General features: G+C 40.2%; 2 protein-coding genes across 2 annotated transcripts in view; both read left to right on the top strand.

The window, feature by feature from the left end:
- The window catches only part of LOC138762346 (cation channel sperm-associated auxiliary subunit epsilon-like), a 210,417-nt gene extending 206,510 nt beyond the window's left edge, over window positions 1–3,907 (top strand). The window contains exon 23 of the mRNA XM_069936115.1: window positions 3,624–3,907. Within this exon, the coding sequence (XP_069792216.1) occupies window positions 3,624–3,762 (139 nt within the window). The 3' untranslated portion in view covers window positions 3,763–3,907. The remainder of the gene's footprint in view (window positions 1–3,623) is intronic.
- Window positions 3,908–5,192: 1,285 nt separating this feature from the next.
- On the top strand, window positions 5,193–24,366 carry psmb1 (proteasome 20S subunit beta 1). The gene is made up of 6 exons (XM_069930816.1): window positions 5,193–5,443; window positions 19,021–19,128; window positions 20,274–20,355; window positions 20,819–20,948; window positions 23,275–23,381; window positions 24,050–24,366. The coding sequence occupies exons 1-6, from the start codon at window positions 5,349–5,351 to the stop codon at window positions 24,233–24,235; spliced, it is 708 nt and encodes a 235-aa protein (XP_069786917.1). The 5' UTR covers window positions 5,193–5,348; the 3' UTR covers window positions 24,236–24,366.
- Window positions 24,367–25,917: the final 1,551 nt, after the last annotated feature.

The following is a 25,917-nucleotide window of genomic DNA, read 5'->3' as shown; positions in this document are numbered from 1 at the left end:
TCAATGGAGTCCCAGCATCACCTTCATCTTTATGCAGATGACCCTTCCCATTAAGGTGATGGGCTGATCCCTCCATCTCATTAAGATGCCCTCAATCTTCTCAGATTTATGATTTCTCATAAGTTTTAAAGGTGTCATTAATTTCTCTTGGATTGTATGTTATTGTGTCCGGCCTGGACTGAACCGCATTAATCGTCCTTAAAGTTTCCTCCGCTCTTAACTGCCATGCCAGTATTTTATGTGGTTTTTTTTGCCTAATTTATATCTTTGCTTAGATCGCAAGAGCATTTTTTAACTCTGTATGTTTGCAGACTGTTGCCTTTCAGTTTCTTATTTTCCAATTCCCGATATTTCTCATTTGATCCCAGATTTTGATAGTCTTTTTCCAATTTTGTGATCTCCTGTTCCAATGTCTCCACCTCAGTCAGGTGTTTTTTTAAACACTTTTGGTGTACGAAATTATTTGCCCCCTTAGGTAGGCCTTTAGTGTGTCTCAGATTAAGAATTTATTATTGGTCGAGGGGTAATTTGTTTCACAAAACAGAGCAATTTGACCCCTTACAAAGGTGCAGAAGTCTGGGTTTCTCAACAGTGTAACATTAAGGCGCCACCTATATGCATTTGCCTGTTTTTCAGCATTGTTATCTGCAAGGTCAGCGGTGAGTGATCTGATACGAGCCTTGCTAAATATTCAAACTCAAGCACCCTGCTTTATATCTGGGCAGACATCAAAAAGTAATAATTCTGGGTGTGAGAATCATGGAATTTTGAATAAAGGAGTATTCCCTAGCCTGCAGGTTCCTCTTTCACCATATGTCTATCAAATTTAATTATTTCAAAAAGGCAAGAGTTGTTTTCACTGCCCTGGACCTCGTCAATGTTTTATCTCAAATAGGATCCAGGCAGAAGTTTAGATCTCCTCCAATTAATATGTTCTGTTTATCCTCTGCAGTCCTTAGAAAAGCATTTTGCATGAACTGCTCATCATAAAAGTTTGGCACAAAGAGGTTTAGTCGGGTCCATGGTTCTGAATATAGTTGGCAGTGTACCATTACAAATCTCCTGGCCGGGTCTGTAGCTTCACCACTTACCATCACTGGGATCCTTTTATGTATTAAAATGGCTGCCCCCTAGCCTTGGAACCAGAGTAGGAGAATACCTGCCCTATCCAGTCCCCTTTGAGTTTATCATGTTCCCTTTTCGTCAAGTGCATTTCCTGTAAGAATTTTATATCTGCTTTCAGTTTTTTTAAAGTGTGCCAGGATCCTCCTCCTTTTTATGGTGCTGTTTAAGCCATTCACATTAATACATATAAATTTAATAGTCTTGTTCATTTACGTTTTTATATCTCATCTTTTCACATTCACTGCACCCATATTTGTTTGTCTTGAATGGTGCCCTCATCACACCCTTCCATTGTTCATGGTCTCTCCATGCCGACATCCACACCAGCCAAAGAGGGAAAGAAGAATAAAGATAAACATGATAAAAATGAAATTCCCCACATAAACAAGCCTAGGTGAAATAAAGTAAATCTTAAAAAAACCCCAAAATCTCAAAGTTAACAAGCAAAACATTCAAAATATTCCTGTCTTCTGTTTTGGCACCTCTCCTCTTTGCTCGTGCGCCATTTCCCCTCCTATTTCAAGTCTCCCCGTGTACCATCTTCTCTCTCTCACCTGGTCTGTGCTGCAGCTTTGCATAGTCTCTTCAGCCTCGAGCTTCCATTATTTTCCCCATTTTCACATTTTTAAAGGAAAAAAAACAAGGAAAATATATAACCCTCCAGACATTGCAAAATGTTGTCAAAATCCTGGCTACTTTGTCCAACAATATCCTCAATAATTGTAGATCTGTAATCACCCCCCACCACTTTGTCTCATAGTTTCTCAGGCATTCCGTCCATGGCTCCTTTAGGGGGTTTGATTGAGTTTTTGCAGGGTTACACACTTTCTGTTACCTCCCGGTGCATAACATAGCATCCCATGTTTCCTTGAAATATTTCCTCTCCCCTCCAGGTAGCATGATTTGTAGGGTAGCCGGGTACAACATCGCATACTCAACTTTTTTTGTCCCTCAGTATTTTCTTGACCTGGTCAAATTATTTTCTTTGTTTTAGCAGCGCAGCGTTTACGTCAGGAGAGAACATCAATCTTCCCCCCCACTCCAAAACAAAAATTCCACTGGCTCCCTTGTCTCCCATGATTAGCATTGATTCCCAGTCCCGGGTACTAATAAACCAGATCAGAACTGGCCTCGATCATTGATTTTGGGTAGGGTGGGCACTGAGTGTCTGATGGGCCATTTCTATGGCCAGGGGGCCTCTGAAACCCCTTCCCCACACTTCAGGGATCCAGTGTTCAAGGAACTCCACTGAGTCCTTCCCTTCCTCCCCCTATTTCAGGCCCAGTAGTCTGATGTTATTGCGCTGATTGTAATTTGCCATATATTCCAACTTATCCATCAGCTGTTTTTCTTCAACGACCCACACGTTGGCTATAGTTTCCAATCTTTCTTGTCTGTCCTGGACACCCTCCATCTCATCTTCCAGGGCTCCGACATGATTTGTCAGAGTCCCAATTGAAGTTCGCAGACTTCTTTTAGTCTGGCATCCAGTCGTTGTTCCAGACCTCCGATTTGGGTTGCCAGCAACAGTACCGCTGCCAGAACATCTTAGTCACAGGCTTCATCCTCACACCTTCTGCATTATGCCCTGCTGGTAGTGCTGGAGCCTGTGGGTCGGCAGCGTCGAGTGAGTTTTCACTCGATGTTTCTGTTGCTTCTAGCTGGTCTTGATCTTCTGTCACCTGCTTCTTGCTTCTCCTGTCCATCTTGCTTCAGCATGGGTAATTTAATTTCTTTTTATAGACAATATTTTCCTTGTTTTAGAGGCTTTTATATATTTATAGATAGGAGCTCTCGGCACATCTTTTCAGCCTCTCAGCATCACGTGACTTCTGCTTCCGGCACATGCTTAAAACACATATTTAGAAACAATTCACTCCCAACCTGTTATTTTGTGTTTAAGTTTCCTGATCAAAACTCAGGGTGCATAATTAGAGCTGGTTCGCTGATCATTTTTATTCTCTGTTCTACATGAATATATTGGTCGCATTGAATTGACAAAGAGTAGTTGGTATCACTATGCAAGATTCATACATTCCGGTAATTGGATCAGTTAAAGTAGATTATTCTGGTTCATAGTTCAGCTAAGTACAGATCTAAGAAAAAGCTGCTCTCAGACGATGTGTCAGAAAATCAATATATGGAACTTCTGTTAAACTATTGAGAAAGAAATTCAGTTGAAACCTGAAACTGAAGCGCAGATCAATACTGTGGAGCAACCAGATGAGAATGTTAACACTGCAAAGGGTTCTCATAACATGGGTGAGTCCTGTCAGTATCATTAGCTTGGATCCTAGATATCAAATAAAGATCTGAGAATATTTCCAAAATCAGTTTTGTCTCGACATTTGAATTAACTCTCATATTTCTTAAATATCCTTTGGGAATATTGCAGTTAACTTTTTATATATTATATATTACCTGTAATATTTTTATCTGTAATTTCTAAAGCATTCAAACTGAACCTCTTAACAGTCAATGTTTCTCATTCATTACAGGAAAGAAGGCACTGTTGTTGTATCTTTGGTTTGGACTTTTATATTCATTCTGCTCTGTAGCTTTGGCTATAGCTACTATAAGTATATAAGCATCTTCAGAGAAATCCTGTATTCAAATAAAAATCAAAGGTATTCTTAAATATATATGCACAACAAAGTTGGCACCTAATTTTATTTATTTATAGCAAATGAACATTTGTTCTTTTAAATTGTTTAAATGTTAGCTTTGAAGAATTTTTAATCATTTCTAAAAAAAATTGTCAAATTACATCTGTTGTCCATGAGTTTTGCCAATAAAACAAATACTATTTTGTTTTGTTGTTTCTTTTTTTGAGATTGCACTGAACTTGCAAGTTTGAAATGCCCCCTTTCATTCAATTAGCATTTGAGCTTCAAATTCTAATTCCATGTGTCCATCTTGCTGCCCTGTTAATAAAAACCAAAAGATTACAAATACCTGTACCAGAAATCTTCATCAGGTGGAGAGAATAATGGCTAATATTTCAAATCAATGATATACAACCATAGAACATTACAGCACTTTCCCTGCAACTCAGTTCCTCGTTCATATCCTAATCTTATGAGAATTCATTAATTTGAAACATTAATTATCTCTCTCTTTTTCTCTCTATCTCCATTTCCCCCTCTCTTTCATTGTTCCCTGGCTTGCTTGTTTTCTTTGCTGATCAACGATCTAACTCTGACTTCTGCTGCAGTCGCTCACATCCACAGTGTATTCCAATGACCCAAGGTGAAAAGATTCTTCTTCAACAAATTCTCTGTCAATCTTCTACCATTGACCTTAAACCGAGACACTAATTCCAAGGGAAGTATCATTAATGTACGACTACAATCGTGTGTAATTCCTAAAAGAAATAATCTCTCACAAATCCAGATAATCTTATTTAAAATGGGCCATTTGGGCAAACTTGTTAACCACAGCATTCGTGTCATCGTGTTTAGCTCCACGACTACCTCCTGCCCCCTAACACCGAGCCAATGTGGTATTCATTTGGACAGCTCATTCTGGATCCCATGTTTTAACACCTTCTGAGCCAACTTAACGTGGCAGGGTTCGTTAAAAGGCTTTCAAAGTCCTTGCTCAATACCTTCTAAACGTCTTGTCCTTGCCAAACAATTCCTCTCTCAGAATTGGCACCACTAATTCAGGCTCACAGACGGCGTCCATGGAGGGGAGGAAAGTTTGAGTGACGTTCTGGGCTTCCTTGGCCATCTAGCGCAGCTTCTTCCAACCTGAAGCCGAGAAGCGCCCAAGCCACGCTCTGATCAAATCCCTGTCGAGGTGATGGTGTGGACAGGGGGGCCTTCCACGCATGTGACATTCCTGGACAAGTTAGACTCGATCACTTGCAGACACAAGGTGGGATTGACGGGGAACTCCAGAACCAAAGGCGAGCACTCTCTTCCGGCTGGGATCAGGCGCAGGCAAGGGGACGCGTGTGCGCAGGCGCAAGCAAGGGGGCGCGTGTACGCAGGCGCAGGGAGGGGGCACGTGTGCGCAGGCGCAGGAAAGGGGCGTGTGCGCAGGCGCGGGACGTTTCTCGGGGGGCCGAAGAGAATGGAGCACCGTTCTGGCGCATGGGCACTTCGCTGGTGTGGTGGGGAATGATTTGGGTGTAACGCTGCCTCCGCCATTTTAGCCGTGAGACAGCAGGAGTGGACGAGGGGCGGTTCAGCTGCAGGTGGGGGGGCGGAGGAACAAAAATGCTGCACTCGTTCGGGAACATGACGGGCCTGGAGGACTTTCAAACCCACGGGCTCATCCAGCACCGCTTCTCGCCGTACACCTTCAACGGAGGGTAAGTGCGGGCCGCCGGAGGCCGAGCGGAGCGGGGAATGTCCGGGCTCGGCCGGCCTGATCCACGCGGCCCAATGGGGGCCGGTCAGATTCCACCCCCCCCCCCCGACAGCCCAATGGGGGCCGTTCAGATTCCACCCCCCCCTCCCGACAGCCCAATGGGGGCCGTTCAGATTCCCGCCCCCCCCCGACAGCCCAATGGGGGCCGGTCAGATTCCACCCCCCCCCCGACAGCCCAATGGGGGCCGGTCAGATTCCACCCCTCCCCGACAGCCCAATGGGGGCCGGTCAGATTCCACCCCCCCCCCGACAGCCCAATGGGGGCCGGTCAGATTCCACCCCCCCCCCCGACAGCCCAATGGGGGCCGGTCAGATTCCACCCCCCCCCCCCGACAGCCCAATGGGGGCCGTTCAGATCCCCCCCCCCTCGACAGCCCAATGGGGGCCGGTCAGATTCCACCCCCCCCCCCGACAGCCCAATGGGGGCCGTTCAGATTCCCCCCCCCCTCGACAGCCCAATGGGGGCCGGTCAGATTCCACCCCCCCCCCCGACAGCCCAATGGGGGCCGTTCAGATCCCCCCCGCTCGACAGCCCAATGGGGGCCGGTCAGATTCCACCCCCCCCCCCCGACAGCCCAATGGGGGCCGTTCAGATCCCCCCCCCCTCGACAGCCCAATGGGGGCCGGTCAGATTCCACCCCCCCCCGACAGCCCAATGGGGGCCGTTCAGATCCCCCCCCCTCGACAGCCCAATGGGGGCCGGTCAGATTCCACCCCCCCCCCCCGACAGCCCAATAGGGGCCGTTCAGATCCCCCCCCCTCGACAGCCCAGTGTGATGGTTTGGGAGACGTGTCGAATTCGGGGACAGTCCTCCGCTCCACTTCGGATCCCGTTTCCACTCCGCTCTGCCCCTGGAGGGTCTACCCCACGTTCACAATGTGCTCGCCAAAAGTCTGCTGTTAGTTTGGAGGGCGTTGTACTTCCATGCGCTGGCGATATGTACCAACTGGAATCGGGCATTCTGCTAGCTGGGTCTCTCTTCTCCATCTCTCTCCTGTTCATTTTTACATCATCTCCAGTAACTCTTCCCCCTCTCTTATTGATCCATCCTGAAAACTGCCCTTGCGTTTTTTAACTGTCAACCTTTATCCTCAGTTTGACAGATAAAATCTGCCAACTCCTGGGTTTTTAAGATATCAATGTTAAGCATTTTAAAATTATATAAGGTTGCTTAAAAATATTAAATGGGTTACAAGCAGTTTTTTAAATAAAGCAACTTGCCTTCTTCCCCTTTACTTGATTTCTTACACCCATTCTACTCACTGATCCAGTGCCACAACTAACCTGAGATCGAGTATTCCAGATGGTATGTGCCTCCCTGGATCCAGGGTCCGAGAGAGCTCCGATTGAGTTCACAGCATTCTCAGGAGGGAGGGTGAGCAGCCAAATGTTGTGGTCCATCTACTGTCAGAACACATATCACCTACAACCCTGAGATTCCTTTTTCCTGTGGGTGTGGAAAAATTACTGCTAATTGGTAGTGCAAAAATAATCTACACAAAAACATGTAAACACTCAAAGAACTATCAACAAAATGAGCAATGCAGAGAGAATAAAAAGAAAATCCATAAAGTACACAAGTAAGTCTCCTTAAATGAGTCTCTGATTGAGTTTGTTGTTGAGAAGTCTGATGGTGGAGGGGTAGCAGCTCTTCCCCAAACCTGGTGGTGTGAGTCTTGTAGCAGCAATGCCTCTTTCCTGATGACAGCAAGAAAGGAGTGTGTGCTGGGTGGTGAGAGTCTTTGATGATTGCTGCTGCTTTCCTATGGCAGCATTCCTTGTAGATGTGCTTAATAGTGGGGAGGCTTTTGCCTGTGATATCCTGGGCTACGTCCATTACCTTTTGGAGAGCTTTATGCTCAGGGATGTTTGTGTTTCCATACCAGACCGTAATGCAGCCGGTCAGTACACTTTCTACCACACCTCTGCCAAAATATTCCAGGGTTTCTGATGTCATACCAAACCTCCGCAAAATCTTGAGGAAGTAGAGGCGCTGTCGTGCTTTCTTCATGATGCCATTGGTGTGTAGGGTCCAGGAAAGATCCTCGGAGATGGTGACTCCCAAGAACCTAAATTTGCTCACTCTCTCCACCCCTGATCCTCCAGTGCTCATTGGATGTATACCTCTGATTTTCCTTGCCTGAAGTCAACATTCAACTTGGTTTTGGTGACATTGAATCCGAGGTTGTTGTTGTTGCACCATTCAGCCAAGTTTTCAGTCTCCTTCCGGTTTACTGACTCATCCCCTTTCCAACCCACTACCATGGTATCGTCAACAAATTTGTAGATGATGTTATTGTTGTACCAAGCTACACAGTCGGAGGTGTAAAGTAAGTAGACCAGGGGCTGAGAACACAGCTCTGTGTGCTTCGATACTGATAAAGATTGTGAAGGAGAAATCCTTACAATTTTCACTGATCGTGGTCTGGAGATGAGGAAATCCATGATCCAATTACACAGTTGGGTGTTAACTCCCAGGTCTTGGAGTTTGCTGATCAGTTTTGAGGGGTTGATGATGTTGAATGCCGAACTGTAGTCAAGAAGAGCGTGCTGATGTAGGCATCTTTGCTGTCCAGGTGTTCTAGGGCTTTGTGTAGAGCCAGTGAGATGGCATCCACTGTAGACCTGTCACTACAATGAGCAAACTGGAATGAATCCATGACACTGCTCAGATAGGAGCTGATATACTGCATCACTAGCTTTTCAAAACACTTCATCACTGTTGATGTAAGTGCTACTGGTTGATAGTCATTAAGGCAGGTTTCTACACTCTCTTAGGCTGTAGGTTGAAGGTCAGGATCACCTGGGTTGTGATCTCAGGATTGCTACCCGTGCCGCATGCCAGTGAGATTAGAAATAGGATAATGCAGCTTAACGTGTGGCTAACGACATGGTGCAGGAGGGAGAGCATCAGGTTTCTGGATCATTGGACTCTATTCCAGGGAAGGTGGGACCTGTTCCAAAGGGACTGTTTGCATTTGAACTGGAGGGAGACTAATATCCTTGAGGGAAGATTTGCTAGCGCTGCTCTGGGGGGAATTTAAACTTGATTTGCAGGGGGATTGGAACCAAATTGCAAGAGCAGCTGGAGGTGGGAAAAGATGTTAAAATTGCATGCACTGTTAAAGTCAATGGGTTATACATGGTGGAATTTTTCTAAAGTACATCCATTTCTATGCAAAGAGTATTGTAGGAAAGGTAGATGAGCTTAGAGTGTGGATTAGCACGTGTAATTAAGGCATTGTGGCCATTAGTGAAACTTGGCTGCAGGAGGGGAAAGGCTGGCAGTTTAGTGTTCCATGCTGCTGTTGCTTTAGATGCAATAGAATGGGGCTGAAGAAAGGGGAAGGAGCAGCATTAGTGATCACAGCTGTGTTCAGGCAGGACAAACCAGAGGGCTTGTCTACTGAGGGTAAAATGGGAAAGGTATGACCACACTCATATTATAGACTGCCCAATAGACAATGAGACTGGAGGAACAAATCTGTAGAAAGATAGCAGACTGTTGCAGGGAATTTAATAGGGGATTTTAATTTTCTACATTGACTGGAACTCCCATACTGTAAAAGGGTTGGATGGCTTAGAGTTCATCAGATGTGTTCAAGAAAATTTTCTAAATATATATATATATATTTATATATACCAACTAGAGAGGATGTAATACGAGATCTCCTTTCAGGGAATGAGGCAGGGCAGGTGACAGAACATTTTGTAGGGGAACATTTTGGGTCCAGTGATCATAATGCCATTAGTTTTAAACTGTGCATCTTGGCGCCTCACAGTTCGGTGGGCAGCAACCTCCTTTGAAAAAGACCGCAGAGCACACCTCACTGACAAAAGGCAAAGGAGGAAAAACCCAACACCCAACCCCAACCAACCAATTTTCCCCTGCAACCGCTGCAACCGTGTCTGCCTGTCCCGCATCGAACTTGTCAGCCACAAACGAGCCTGCAGCTGACGTGGACATTTACCCCCTTCATAAATCTTCATCCTCGAAGCCAAGCCAAAGAATTATGGGGAAGGAAAGGATTGGACCTTTGGTTGAGATTCTAAATTGGAGAAAGGCCAGTTTTAGGAAATGAGAGGATCTAGAATGCATGGATTGGAATAATTTATTCTCTGGCAAGGATGTGTGAGGTAAGTGGAGGACCTCAAAGGTGAAATTTTGAGAGTACAGTTTGTACGTTCCTGTCAGGATTAAAGGCGAGGTTCGCAGGCTATGGAACCTTAGGTTTTTTTGAGGGATATTGGAGATCTGGTTCAGAAGGTGTATAGGAGGTAAAGGCAACATGGAACAATTGAGGTACTTGAGGTGTATTTTTTTTAAAATGCAAAAAAAAACCCTCAAGAAAGAAATCAGGAAGCTAAAAGAAGACATGAGGTTGCTTTGGCCGACAATGTGAAGGAAAATCCTAAGGGTTTCTACAGGTTTATTAAAGGGCAAAATTGGCCCCATTGAAGATCAGAGTGGTCGGCACTTTGTAAGGAGACAAAAGAGATGGGGGAAGATCTTGAATGTTTTTCATCAGTATTCACTCAGGAAACAGGCACTGAGTCATTAGAAATGAGCAAAACAAGCAGTGAGGTCATGAAACCTGTACAGATTAAAGAGGAGGAAGTGCTTGCTTCCTTAAATAAATCCCCAGGGCCTGATAAGATATTCCCTTGGATATTGAGGGAGGCTAGTGTAGCAATTGCGGGGATTCTGGCAGAAATATTTTAAATGTCCTTAGCCACAGGTGTGGTGTCAGAGGACTGGAGGGTAGCTCATGTTGTTTTAAAAAAGGCTCCAAGAGTAACCCCTGGAAATTATAAGCCAGTGAGCCTGAAGTCAGTAATAGGAAAATTATTGGAAAGTCACTTATTTGGATAGCCAGAAACTGATTGGGGATAGTCAACATGGCTTTGTGCTTGGTAGGTCATGTTTAACCAATTCTGTAGAATTTTTTTGGAGGTTACCTGGAAATTTGACGAAGGAATGGCTGTGGATGTTGTCTGCATGGACTTTAGTAGAGCCTTTGACGTGGTCCCTCATAAGTGGTTAGTCAGGAAGGCTCTGACGCTAGGTAGTCATGTGAAGTAGTGAACTGGATTCGACATTGGCTGGATGGGAGAAGCCAGAGAGTAGTGGTGAATGATTGCTTTAAAGATTGGAGGCATATGGCTAGTGGTGGGCCTCAGGGATCACTGCTGGGACCTTTGTTGTTTGTCATCAATATCATTGATTTGGATCAAAACATGATAAATTGAGTTAGCAAGGTTGCAGATGACACTAAGATTGGCTGTGTAGGGGGGCGTGGCAAGATGGCATAGAGTCTAGACGTGCAATCTCGATCTCTCTGGCCAGACTTTTAAATACCTGTTTTTTAACCCTTTGTTTTCAAGTTTAAACATTTTAAATTTTAGTTTAAAGTATTAAGGAATTATTATGGCCACTAATGGTAAAAAGACTGAACCTCAAGTTCAGAAGAAGTTACATTTTCGAAGTGCTGAAGATCTGGGGCCTAGATGACTTGATACAGCCCCAGGCTCAATCTCTTCATTGCTTAAATCCCAAAGATCACCTGTGGGGGCTAAAAAAATACCTTTTGCTCACCAAATGAAGGATGGCGCTGGAATTACCCATTCTCCGGAAGAAGGTGCGGTTTCCCAAGAAGTGCCTTTCGATTTCAATGGAGGGAGCACGCAGGAAGACGACTCCATTGTTGGAAATGCATCAGGTAGCATTTCAATCTGAAGACATCACTTTTCTTCACGAATTGATGAGAAAACAACGAAATACGGGGGGAGACCAGCGGCGACCCCCTGAGGAAGTCAGGATGCTGTCACTGGGAGTCCAGACCCACAATAAAACTTTTAAAATGCCTTCTGCAAGAGCTGCAGTTACCTTGTTCTGCCACTATGTCAGAGAGAGAAGAGCTGAGATTTACCGATTCACAGTGTATGCAATTAAATGTAATTATTCAAGCTGTTATAAAACCTTTGTTGACATCTCAAATTCAGTGAAATGGTTCAAATGAATGCTGGTATAAGTTCAGAATTAAATGTGGTTAAGACACGTGTGGATGCATCTTATGAAGAATTAAAAAAACTTCAGACTGCTTTTTTGGACTGTAAACAACAAGTGACTTCTAACACAGAAAAAGTGTTGAAGGTGGAAAAATCAGTCATAGAATTGGGAAATCGTGAGAAGGAGCTAGAAAGAAAAATAGATTATTTGGAAAATCAAAGTAGAAGGAATAATGTGAAAATTGTTGGTTTGCCAGAAGGTATAGCATACCCACACTCCTGTTCGGCTCCGAATCATGGGTCCTCTACCGGCATCACCTACGGCTCCTAGAACGCTTCCACCAGCGTTGTCTCCGCTCCATCCTCAACATTCATTGGAGCAACTTCATCACCAACATCGAAGTACTCGAGATGGCAGAGGCCGACAGCATCGAATCCACTCTGCTGAAGATCTAACTGCGCTGGGTAGGTCACGTCTCCAGAATGGAGGACCATCGCCTTCCCAAGATCATGTTATATGGCGAGCTCTCCACTGGCCACCAAGACAGAGGTGCACCAAAGAAGAGGTACAAGGACTGAATAAAGAAATCTCTTGGTGCCTGCCACATTGACCACCGCCAGTGGGCTGATATCGCCTCAAACCGTGCATCTTGGCGCCTCACAGTTCGGCGGGCAGCAACCTCCTTGGAAGAAGACCGCAGAGTCCATCTCACTGACAAAAGACAAAGGAGGAAAAACCCAACACCCAACCCCAACCAATCAATTCTCCCTTGCAACCGCTGCAATCGTGTCTGCCTGTCCCGCATCGGACTTGTCAGCCACAAACGAGCCTGCAGCTGACGTGGACATTACCCCTCCATAAATCTTTGTCCACGAAGCCAAGCCAAAGAAGAAGAAAGAAGATAGAAGGACAAGATCCTCTTCGTTTTTTTAAAGACTGGATTCCGCAAATATTAGGGCAAGAATTTTTCTCTGGGGGGGATTGGCACTGGAAAGAGCCCAAGGAGCTTTAAGAAGAATACCCTCAGCTGGTCAACCACCGAGACCGGTTATAATTCGATGTTTGAGTTATTTGGATAGAGAAGCAATACTTCGACTTGCAGTACAAAATGAGAGACAATGACAAACCCCATTATTGATTCAGAATAGCAGTGTCTTTTTTTATCCTGATCTGAGTCAAGATGTCATTCAACGTCGACGTCGATTTAATCCAGTTAAAGAAGTTTTATGGCGTAAAGGTTATAAGTCTACTTTTCGTTACCCTGCAGTATTAAAGGTATTTTACGGAAACTATCAATTTTGTTTTTTTGAGATTGATTCATTGCCTGATATAAGAGGATAAAGACGTAGTCCACCATTATCTCCTAAAGAAAAATTTGGTAGCTCTGGAAACGAAAGAAATGGCAGAAATGGGAAAAACGGGAATGGAAAGAGGCCACCTCCTTCCGAAATGGGATCTTCGAGATTGGAATCTTCTGGATGAAAAGAAGAATTTTCTTATTCTATTTTTTCTTTTGTTATTATGATATTTTGATGTTACTGACTGGCTGGGGAGGGGGAGATTTGCACTAAGTTCTTTACTAGTCATCAGCCACTGGTGGGTGACCCACACCCAATTTTTGTTTTTTGTGGGGGGGGGGATTTTCTTTTTTTTTTATTTTTTAGTTTTTAATTTGTGATTTTTTTTTAAATTGGAGGGCCTATATACATTGATTTGAGTTTTCATATAAAGATATTATTGTTATTTAGTAATAATAGTAGATATGTCAAAGTTGAGGTTTACTACTTTTAATGTTCGAGGATTAAATAGTACAATTAAACGTAAGCGAGTCTTGGCATATATTAAGAAAATGAAAATTGATATTTCCTTTTTCCAAGAAATACATTTGAATGTGAAGGAAAGTGTGAAATTAAAAAGTGATTGGGTTGGGCATGTATATTCTTCTTCATTTAATTCTAGAGCAAAAGGTGTAGCAATTTTGATACATAAAAATTTATCTTTTGAATTACAGTCAATGGAGGAAAAGGCAGGATGTATTCTTAAATTGAATTGTAAGATTTTTAGTGAATTTTGGACTTTACTTAATATTTATGCTCCAAATGCAGATAATGAAGTATTTATTTCGGATGCATTTTTATGTTTGGGTTAAGCTAATGATAATATTTTAGTTGGTGGTGATTTTAATTATGTTTTGGAACCTTTATTAGATAAATCTCTGAAGAAAGTAAAAAAAATCCAAGGTGGCAATTCAGGTCCAAGCGTTGATGAAAGATCTTAATTAAGTAGATATTTGGAGATGTCTTAATCCGACAGAGAAAGATTTTTCCTTTTATTCATCTAGACATGAATCGTTTTCAAGTATTTAGTATTGGCACACTTACAAGGGAAAATACAACAAGCGGAATATAAAAGTGGGGTGATTTCAGATCATGCTCTGTTATATTTTACATGTGAAACTTCTGAGAAAATTCAAATAGCTTATCATTGGAGATTTAATACAATGTTGTTAAAAGTATGGAATTTATTGATTTTTTGAAGAAACAAATTAATTTTTTTTGAAAGAAAATTCTAAATCTGTTCAAAGTAAGTTTGTATTATGGGATGCTATGAAAGCCTATTTGAGAGGACAAATAATTAGTTATACTTCTAAAATAAAAAAAGAATTGATTAAATCAGAGTCTTGAAAATAGAGAAACAGATCGATGAGTTAGAAAAGGAATTTCAGAAAGATGCTACAGAAGATCAGAAAATAGAATTATCTTGGTTGAAATTGGAATATAATACTTTGAAATCTTATTTGAATGTGTGATTAATAGGACTAAACAACGGTATTACGAATGGGGAGAGAAAGCACACAAGGTATTGGTGTGGCAATTAAAGAAAGAACAGATATCGAGGACTATTAATGTTGTTAGACGGAATTCTCTTATTACTTATAAACTTTGTGAGATTAATGATGAATTTTATAAAAAGTTACATACATCTGAAGGAAAACAGGAAACTGGATAGATTGATTTTTTTAAAATCACAGTTGAATTTACCGATATTAGAGGATGGAGATATACAGGAGTTAGATGAACCATTTACTGACTCGGAAATTAAAATGGCTATGCTGGAAATGCCGAACGGAAAATCGCCTGGTGATGACGTATTTTCGGTTGAATTTTATAAAATTTTTTATGATGATTTATCTACAGTGTTTAGGGATGTATTATGTCAAGTTGGAGAACATTATGATTTACCTGAGTCTTGTTCTAGTGCTTTAATTACAGTAATTCCTAAAAAAAAAGATAGAGATCCTTGAAGGTATCTTCATATAGACCAATTTCATTGTTAGATGTAGATTATAAAATAATAGCTAAAATATTAGCGGATAGATTGGCTAAATTTTTACCAAAGTTGATTCATATTGATCAAACAGGTTTTATAAAGAATAGATATGCTTCAGAAAACATTTTGCGCATGATTAGTTTGATTCATAGATTTCGACAATCTTTAGATCATCTGATTGTGATATCCTTAGATGCAGAAAAAGAATTTGATAGAGTTGAATGGAATTTTTTTGTTTAAAGTTTTGGAGAAATTTAAGTTTGGTCCTTCTTTTATTGGTTGGTTTAGGGCTCTATATAGTAAACCGGTAGCTAGAGTATTGACGAATGGTTTGATTTCGGAATCTTATAAGTTAACTCAATCAACTCGTCAAGGTTGTCCTTTATCACCAGCTTTGTTTGCGTTAGTGATTGAACCTTTAGCACAGTTGATAAGACAAAATACACAGATACAAGGTACGAAAGTTTTAGATGAGGAGTATAAAATTAATTTATTTGCTGATGATGTATTGGTGTTTTTAATAAACGCAGCTCAGTCACTTTTGCATTTGAAGGAATGTTTAATACAATATGGACGTCTTTCTGGATATAAAGTTAATTGGGGAAAAAAGTGAAATAGTATCGGTAACTGAAGGAGATTATTCAGTTTATAAGAATATTATTAATTTGAAGTGGACTGATTGAATTAAATATCTGGGTATAATTTTGAATGTTAATTATCAATCTTTATATAAATTAAATTATGTTCTGTTAATGAAAAAAATTAAAACTGATTTGATTAAATGGAAAGATTTACCTATTAATTTAATGGGAAGGATAAATACAATTAAGATGAATATCTTTCTGCATATTCAATATTTGTTTTAATCTATTCCATATTTACTTGATAAATTTTCGAGATTTAAATAAAATGGTTAGGGAGTTTTCGAGAGTAGCTTTGAATAAATTAACTTGGAAATATGAGTTAGGGGGACTACATTTACCACATTTTCAAAATTATTATGAGGCAGCCCAACTTAAATTTATTAGTTCATTGATGGATTTGGTACGGCCTCCTAGTTGGGCTAAAATTGAGATGGCAAGTATTTCTGAATTTGAAATACATCAATATTTGTTTAGGTGGAATATAAATTTGTTACAACAATATAATGTGCCTATTTTAAAACATTTAATGAAGTTATGGATAAAGAAAAATAAAATGACAGGTTCTAGGAGTAAATTATTGGCTTTGACTCCATTGTATAATAATCAACTTATTTCTTTTTCAATACATAATCAAAGTTTATTGCATTGGAGATTTAAAGGTGTGAAAAATTTGGGAGATTGTTTTAAAGAGGGTAAGTTTTTGTCTTTTAATCAGATGAAGGAAGATTTTGGTATTGATAAGAACTCTTTATTTCTTTATTATCAAATTCAATCTTTGGTAAAATGTATGTTTGATAGAGAGATGATTTTACCTAAAATGACTAAATTTGAGACTTCTCTTATGAAGGTACCAGAGAAGGGTTATATTTCATTTATGTATCAAATATTACAGGATGGTATGGATAAAAAGGGTTGGGATAGATCTAAAATTAAATGGGAAGCGGATATTGGTTTTACTTTTTCTGAAGAGGATTGGTTAGATATCTGTTATGATAGTGTAACTAGATTGATAAATGCATGATTAATTACAATTTTTTAAATCAATTATACTTGACACCTGAAAAATTTAAAAAATATGGTTTTAATGAATCAGATTTGTGTTTTTGATGTGGTGATACGGTTGGAACTTTTTTTCATGCTGTTTGGTTATGTATACATATACAATCTTTTTGGAAGAAAATTCAATCATTTTTAGAATATCTGTATAAGATTAAAATAGTTTTAGAACCAACAGTATTTTTATTGGGTAGTTTGTAACCTCTGAAAGGTTTGGGATTAGATAAGTTTCAGCTTGCTTTTGTATATTTAGCTTTATCCGTAGCGAAAAAATGTATTACTAGTACTTGGAAAGATACAGATATGATTGATATTAATAGATGGCATAATGAGATGAAACATTGTTTAATAATGGAAAAAATTATGTACGTTTCACATGATAATTATAATTTTTTTATTAATAAGTGGCTGTTATACTCAGAATATTTACATTTCAATTTATATTGATTAGATTTTAAAATGTATATTTAACTTTTTAATATTTCTTTTTTCTTTTTTTTATGGCTCTCCTTAGGAGAGTTGGCTGAAGGGGGGCTCTTTTCTTTTTTTTTATATATATATATATATATATTAAAAAATGTTCATTTTTAATTGCTGTATATGTCATATTTGGTTTTTGAACGAATAAATAAAGTTTTTTTAAAGTGTTGTGAACAGTAAAGAAGGTTTTCAAAGCTTGTGAGTGATCTGAACCAGCTGGAAAATGGCAGATAGAATTTATGCAGACGAGTGTGAGGTTTTGCATTTTGGAAGGACAAACTAAGAAAGCACATACACAGTAAATGGTCGGGCACTGAGGAGTGCAGTAGAACAGAGGGCCCTGCTCTACTGTAAAATGTCACAGGTGGATAGGGTTGTAAAGAGAGCTTTTTGCATAGTGGCCTTCATAAATTAAAGTATTGAGTATAGGAGTTGGGATGTTATTGTAAAGTTGTATAAGATAATGGTGAGGCCAAATTTGAATGCAGTTTTGATCACCAAACTACAGGAAAGACATCAAGATAGAAAGAGTGGAGAGAAGATTTACTATGATTTTGCCCGGACTTCAGGAACTGAGTTACAGGGAAAGGTTAAACAGGTTAGGACTTTATTCACTAGAGCATAGAAAAATGAGGGGAGATTTGATAGAGGTATTTAACATTGAGGGGGATGGACAGAGTAAGTGTAGAGAGTTTTTTTCCCATTGAGGGTGGGTGAGATACAAAGCAGAGGTCATGGGTTAGGAGTGAAAATGGAATCCTTAGTGTGGGATTCCAACCCCAATCGCTGGGCTGCAAAGACATAACCACCACGCCAAACGTGCCACCCTGTGACGTGAACTTTGCCAACATTATCTGCTTTTACCTCAGATTTACAGTATCTGGAGATTTTGATTTTTAAAATCACTAAGGAAATATTAGAGATCAAATATTTCTCACACAACTTCAGAAGCATCTTAAAGGAGGAAGAATACCAAAATCTTCCCTCATCTGATTAAAAGACAAAAACTTACCCTCTTTAAAACGATCTCCCAAATTTTTCACACCTTTAAATCTCCAATGCAATAAACTTTGATTATGTATTGAAAAAGAAATAAGTTGTTTATTATACAACGGAGTCAAAGCCAATAATTTACTCCTAGAACCTGTCATTTTATTTTTCTTTATCCATAACTTCATTAAATGTTTTAAAATAGGCACATTATATTGTTGTAACAAATTTATATTCCACCTAAACAAATATTGATGTATTTCAAATTCAGAAATACTTGCCATCTTCACACAATGTGGTGGGAATGTGGAACGTGATTATCAGCTGAAGTGGTTAATGTGGGCTCATTTTTAACATATAAGAAGAATTTGGACAGATACATGGATGGGATAGGTATGGAGGGTAGGTCAGTGGGGCTAGGCAAAAAAAAATGGGTTGGGACAGACTAGAAGGGCCAAAGGGACCTGTTTTTATGGTGTAGTGTTCCATGGTTCTGGGAAAAGGCGCAAAATACATTTTCCTTTATTTTACCCCTTCCTATCTGCGTCTAAGAGGGTCAGCTTCATTGTTAGCCTTCAACTGGAGTCCAGTGTCGGTAATAAGTCATAGATGAGCATATAGATAAATGTGGATTAGATCTTTGCTGCTGAGAAATTGCTGTGTTTTTTTTGACCAATTGATAATGCACATTAATGCATTTTTCACAAAACATTCTGGAGAGCCCTGGATTAATGTTTGGTTCTATATAAATGCACTTAATTTCTAGAGATAATCGTGTATGTTGAAAATGTGGAAGAATATTTTAATTTAAGGATGTAATGAATATCAAGTAAATAGTTTTTGTTGTTTATTGGAAATAACCGTATTGAAATAGGGACTGTGATTTTCACATCAATGTGTTTATTTTGAAAGATGCAGTTAAAAATGACTATTTTTTGGTTTCGAATGATCATTCTGACACTTCCTCTTTGCCATCCCCCACTGCCACCTCTGTTTCATTTTTAAAGTACTGTGCTAGCCTTAGCTGGGGAAGACTTTTCCATCGTTGCTTCAGATACACGACTGAGCGAAGGTTATTCCATTCACAGCCGCAACTCACCCAAGTGGTACAAATTGTGAGTCTTAAAACCTTGCGTGTTACCTAATATTTTTCATTGAATACAGTTTTATGTTTTTAAAAATTTGTTTCTTTATCAATGGCTTTGTCGTATTTTTGAAACTGCTAAATTATTTATTTCTTATGCCAATTTTCTCCAGTTTTCTTTAGAACTTAGAACATTACAGCACAGGACAGACCCTTTGACCCGTGATGTTGTGCTGACCTGTATAAGCTTTCTCAGCAACAATCTAACCTTTCCCAACTTCATGCACATAATCCTCTTTCTTAGATTCATGTGCCTATCTAAGAGTCTTTTAAATGCCCCTATTGTAACAACCTCCACCACCACCCCCAGCAATGTATTTCAGGCACCCACCATTCTCTGGGTTTTAAAAAAAAACTTGACTTTGACTTCTCCTAAACTTTGCTCCACTCACCTTAAGTAGATGTCCTCTGGTATTTGCTATTGTTGCCTTAGGGCAGAGGTACTGGCTGTCCACCCTACCTACCCCTCTTGTATACCTCCATTAAGTCTCCTCTCATCCTTCGTCGCTCCTAAGAGAAAGGCCTTCACTCAGTCAACCTTGGGACAAAAGACATACTCTCCAATCCTGGTAACATTATTGTCCATTAACTGATCTTGTAGTTAAATGAACAAGTATTGAAATACTGCACTTCTCTCTCTTTCTCCCTCCTCCCTTGGATGCAATTAGCTCATGAAAGACAGCAAATGGCCCAGGTTTGGCCATCTTGTAAGTTCGGTGAGCTGATCTCTGATGTGGTGTTAGGTATTTTGGTTCTTTCAGGCATTCAACTCTGGCTAGTACACTCAAATAATCCACAGATTATGGGTGAGCTCTGTATCTGAATTGATGAGTGGGTAAAGTTGTGCCACAATATTTGAATTGTTTGCAAAGGCCTGTCACTAAACAATTAAACAAGCAAAAGGTTCCTGGATCTGATGTACATTTTTATTAAAGTGGAGAACCTGATGTAGACTGTTTCCATGCCTCTAGTGATCCAAGCCTTCTACGCATGTGTGCGCATCCCTCACTCTTATAGATACATTAACATCTCTCCCTGAATTGTGTTTATTGATTATTAAATTAATTGTATCAGTATGGTATCACTATTACCAACTCTTTCTAATAATTTAATTAGGACGGACCAAACAGTGATTGGGTGCACTGGATTCCATGGAGACTGTCTTACGCTAACAAAAATAATTGATGCAAGATTAAAGGTATTTGAATTCCTGTAAAATGGATATCTATTCATGAATGCCAGGCTGCCTTGGGTATGTGAAATGATCACAGTGTAATTTAACTGAAGTACATTTCTGTACTGTATGGTTCGTAGAGGTGATGATCCATTAATTGGCAATAGATCATCTCCTGTTGTAACCACTCTGCTGCCGTCTCCAGTGGCCTTCTGTTGGGTATAGTTTGTTTGCTTACATAGAATATCTATTCTTCCAATTTACTACATTTGAGCCTATATCTATCTCTTCAGTTTCTTTCAGACACCTTCACTTTGATAATCACTTGGGTTATCTATTTGTTTTAGATGTGCTGTGGGCTCATGGTTCTTTGAAACTGGATTAATTTGTGAAGCCTTTAAATGGGACTAGAGATTTTTTTCATAGCTATTTTGAGCAACAGGGCTTTTGTATTTTAGTTAATCTTTCTATGTTATTAATATTACAGATGTACAAACATTCAAATAATAAGACCATGACAAGTGGAGCAGTGGCGGCAATGCTTTCCACTATTTTGTATTCTCGGCGCTTTTTCCCTTACTACGTTTACAATATAATTGGTGGCCTTGATGAAGAAGGTGAGCTTTTAACAGTGACTATCCTATAGTTTCATTTACTTTCTAGTTATCCATGCCTGTCACATGAGAGCATGGATTCCAGATCTATTCGGGTAGTACATACTCTGGACATGCCTTGAGATTCTTGTTCTCCGCTTGGCTTTCTTCCTCCTTTAAGATGCTTCTGAAGTTGTGTGAGAAATATTTGATCTCTAATATTTCCTTAGTGATTTTAAAAATCAAAATCTCCAGATACTGTAAATCTGAGGTAAAAGCAGATAATGTTGGCAAAGTTCACGTCACAGGGTGGCACGTTTGGCGTGGTGGTTATGCCTTTGTAGCCCAGCGATTGGGGTTGGAATCCCACACTAAGGAGTTTGTACGTTCTCCCCGTGTCTGTGTGGGTTTTCCCCAGGGGCTGCGGTTTTCTCCCACAATTCTGGGGATGTAGGTTAATTGGGTGTAAATAGGGCATCACAGACTTGTGCTTCAGGTCCAGGAGATCTTTCCTATGAAGAGAAAATGTGTCAGTTTTTGGTGGCAGAAATGTGGGGAATGGATGGAATACATCTAATGGGGTGAAACCAGATGACCAAATGGAGCAGTTGGGAACAATTTAATCTCTTTTGTCTGTGTAACGTGTTGCCAGTGGTTAAGCTGTGAAACCTATTCAGCAGACCAGACTATAGAAAAACTGAGCAACACAGATGACCTGCAGAATTAGAGAGTTCTGAGCTAGTCAGAATGACTGAGTTCCTAAAGCTGGAGATGTACCGTGTGGAAATGGGCCCTTTAGCAACACTGACCAAAATTCCCCACCAACACTAGTTCCTGAATTTGGCCAGTATTACTCTAAACCTATGATTTGGTCTAAATGTTTCTCAAACATTGTAATGGTATCTGCCTCAACTAATTGCTCCAGTAGCTTCTTCCATACATCCACCATCCTTTTATACAATTTGAAAAAAAGGTGCACCCCACTTTCTATTAATTCTCTTCCTTTCCCCCCCACCCTCCCCCCCCCCCCCCACCCCAGACTCTAGTTACCCATTCCCCTTTGGATGTGTCGACAGTCTTTTTGCCCATCCTATTTCAAGGCACTGTGTAGCTGTACTCTTGGATCCATCTGCTGTACTGCACTCCCCAAATCCCCACTATTTTCTGTGTAGATCCTGCCCATGTTAGGACTTCCAAAATAAAACACCTCACATTTCTCTGTATTAAATTCTATCAACCATTCTTCTGCCCACCTTCCCAACTGATCAAGATCCTGGCTGCAGTTTTTGTCAACCTATATTACCGATCACTTCAGTCTCATCCGCCAACTTACTAATCATGCGTGTACATTTTCATAAATCATTGATATAGATGACAAACGGCACCCCAGCACTAAACTCTGAGACACACCACTAGTCACAGGTCTCCAGTCCTTCCACCATCACCCTCTGCTTTCTTCCATGAGGCCTATATTGTTCTCATTTGGAATAACTTTTCTTGGATCCCATGCAATCTAATCTTCCAGAGCAACCTATGGAGGAGGACTTTATTGAAATGCTAAATCCATAGATTCCACAGTGGAGTGAAACATGGAATTCTGCAGATGCTTTGATTGTAGTAAATACACAGAAATGCCACATCCACAGTTCTGCCCTTGTCAACCTTTTCGTCGCATCTTCCAAAAACAATCAGATTTGTGAGACATGACCTCCCACTTACAAAACTGTGCTAATCACCCCTTTTCTATCCAAGTGCATGTATATCTACTTTCTCAGAATATTGTCTAGTAATTTACCAATCATAGATGTGTGGGGTCACTCCCCAGTGGCTTTTCTCTGCAGCCCTTTTTGAATAGAGGTTAATTTGCCCTACTCCAGTCTTCCAGCACTTTGCCTGTACTTGATGATGTCATAGTTCTCACCTGCTAATTTCCTCTCTATGATCCACAGTGTCCTAGGATATATCTGATCGGGCCATGAGATTGGTCTACCATCGCGCACATCAGGACCTTCTCAACTGTAACACTTCTTAAGACACCACCATTTCCCCCAAATTCCCTAGTCCTCATCATACTCCACAGAACATTTGCCAGGGTTTTAGAAAGTCAGAATTTATTTTCATGAACACGTCATGAAATTCATTGTTTTACAGTGCAAATATTGCTATAAATTACTTTTTTTTAAAATGATGCAAAAGAAGAGAAAATGAGGCAATGTCTGTGGATCATTGCCCATTCAAAAATGTGTTGACTGAGGGGAAGAAGGTATATTTGTAACATTGGGTCTTCATCTTTAACTGTAGAAATTGATTCATTTAGATGTTAATTATGGTTTGCATTCTTTCAATGCAGGGAAGGGTGCAGTGTATAGCTTTGATCCTGTGGGATCCTACCAGCGAAATGCTTACATAGCTGGTGGCTCCGCCAGTGCCATGCTGCAGCCGCTCCTGGACAACCAGGTAATGCCTTTTTGACCTAAATTAATTGTTTCTTAACAACCTTCACAAGGAAACTGACTGCATGTGGTTGTCTGAGCCAGGTCCTGATTTCAGAGAAGAGTCTTGGTTCATGGAATTAAAACACCGGACAACAATTTTTTTTTTCAGAAGATTTGTTTTCTGGAAAAAAATTGGAGCTTATGATAGACAACTTCAAGCTGAACACAAAGATCATTTCAGATTTGCTGTATTACGTAGAAAGTTGGAAAAACATTAAATTTTATTAAATTTACCATTTCAACTGACCTAAAAATGTTTTGCCGCTGATTTTCGTTTGTACTCAGCACCTGATGCCTCTCGTGTCAGTATCCAACAATATTTGCTCAGCATTGATGGATTCCAGTTGCCCTGATACTGCTTTTCCTAGATTGCAATGTCCTGGTGAAACTTGTCAAGTGCAAATGTAGAAAATGAATTTTCAACGACCTATTGTCTAGTGTAATTTAACAATCTATAGCGAAACGGTGTGAACCCTCTTCTGTTAAAATGGATTATTTTAATTTATTTCCATTTAATCTTTCTTTTAAATTGTACACTTTAAATATAACTGGTGAATTTAAAATTACTAGATGAAATCTGACAATTTCAAAATGGAGTTGGGTTCTAATTTTCCGCATTTCCTTTGTCAGATTGGATACAAGAACATGGAGTCAGTAGAGCAACTCCCCCTCACAGTGGAAAAAGCAACGCAGCTAGTTAAAGATGTTTTCATTTCTGCGGCTGAGAGAGATGTTTATACTGGTGACTGTCTAAAGATTTGCACCATTACAAAAGACGGAATCCGAGAGGAATCGTTGCCTCTTAGAAAAGATTAACACATGAGCACTGGCTGTGCAAAATTACATTACTGATCCTAGTCAGTTTTGTTCATGTTTCTGATTGTACTTGCTGTTCCTTTTGTATGGTTTGATGTAATATACTTAAACATAAAATTTCACCCAATAAATTTTCTGGTTTTTTTTTAAACTCCTTCCCAGAGAAATACCGTATATATACAGAATACCATGAAATAGTCGACCCCTCCATTCTTTGGCCCGAAAATTGCACTTTCCTTGTGACCCCTTGTAAAAGTGACACTACTATTTTTGGCCCCGGACTCCTGCCATCCCGAATGTGGATTTACCACCCAGCTGCCCACCTATCCAAGCTCCTGACATCTTGAACAACACCGGTACTTCCCTCGGTCAGAAGTATGATCTGTGTGAAACTCAACCACCACCACCCCCCACCCCCCTCAAAATATTGGTCCAAAAACTTGACTAATACATGTGTACATACGGTAGTCCTCAGTGGTTGATTATTTGTGGTAACATTTGAGCTATATGTGGGTTTCAGTTTTTCTGGCGAAATGTCCCCCTTTCCATTTTGATGGTCTCTTTCCCCAAGTCCCTATGGTCTTTTACTGATAATTGAGTTTTGATGTCACGTCTCAATGTGATCAGGAATTCAGAACATTGCACTGCCCAGTGAAGAACGACTTGCTGCACAACGGTTGGGGCAAATAGTCTGGTTCCATTCAGGAGAAAGCTATTCTGGGTGTGTAAGGGATGTTTCTGTTCATCGCACACCTGCTTGCTCATCCACTCTTTGATCCTCTTTTCCCACCCTCTATCGATTTCCATCTTTTGAGCCATTCTCAGCACTGGAACCTTGTTATAACCTGGGGATTGATTTTAGTGACTAAAATTATACTTGGGACATGCAATGGTCTCCATAATGTTTAGGTCAAAGATACTTTTCTCCTTTATTTGCCCCTGTGCTCCCCAGTTTTAAATTAGTAATGAAACAATTCACATGTGATTAAAAGTGCACATTCCAGATTTTATTAAAAGGTATTTATACATTTTGGTTTGACCATGGAGAAATTACAGCACTTTTTATGCATAGTCCTCTCATTTCAGGGCACCAGAATATTTTAGACATAGCAATGATATGTATAATAAAGTTTAGTATGTTTAATACTTTTTTCATATCCTCTGTATGCAATGACTTCTTAAAGTCTGTAATTCATAGAGCTCACCAGGTGCTAAGTGTATTCCCTGGTGATGTTGTGCAAGGCCTCTCCTGCTGCCATCTTTAGCTCCTGATCATTTAAGAGAGTTCTCCCCTTAAGTTTTCTCTTCAGTTCAATTGAATTTTAATTGATTGACTGACTTGGCCATTCAAAAATTTTCCAGTTTTTTCACCTTTGGAAAAACTCCTTTGTTGCTTCAGCAGTACGTTTAGGATCATTGTCTTGCTATTCAATGAGTTTGTAGGCATTTGCTCGAGCTTGAGCAGATAAGATGCTTCTGTACAACTCAGAATTAATTTTGCTACTGCTATCACCAGTTATATCATCGATGAAGATAAGTGCGCCAGTACCTGTGGCAGCCATACATGCCCAGGTCATAACACCTCCCCTCCCCCACCATGTTTCTCAGTATGCTTTGGATCTTGGACTGTTCCTTCACACCTCTACACTTTCCTCTTGCTGTCACTAATACAGATTAATTTT

The sequence above is a fragment of the Narcine bancroftii genome, chromosome 4 (assembly GCF_036971445.1).
Source record: "Narcine bancroftii isolate sNarBan1 chromosome 4, sNarBan1.hap1, whole genome shotgun sequence".
NCBI lineage: Eukaryota > Metazoa > Chordata > Chondrichthyes > Torpediniformes > Narcinidae > Narcine > Narcine bancroftii.
The sequence above is the reverse complement of the archived record's forward strand: the minus strand, read 5'-3'. Positions and strand labels throughout refer to the sequence as shown.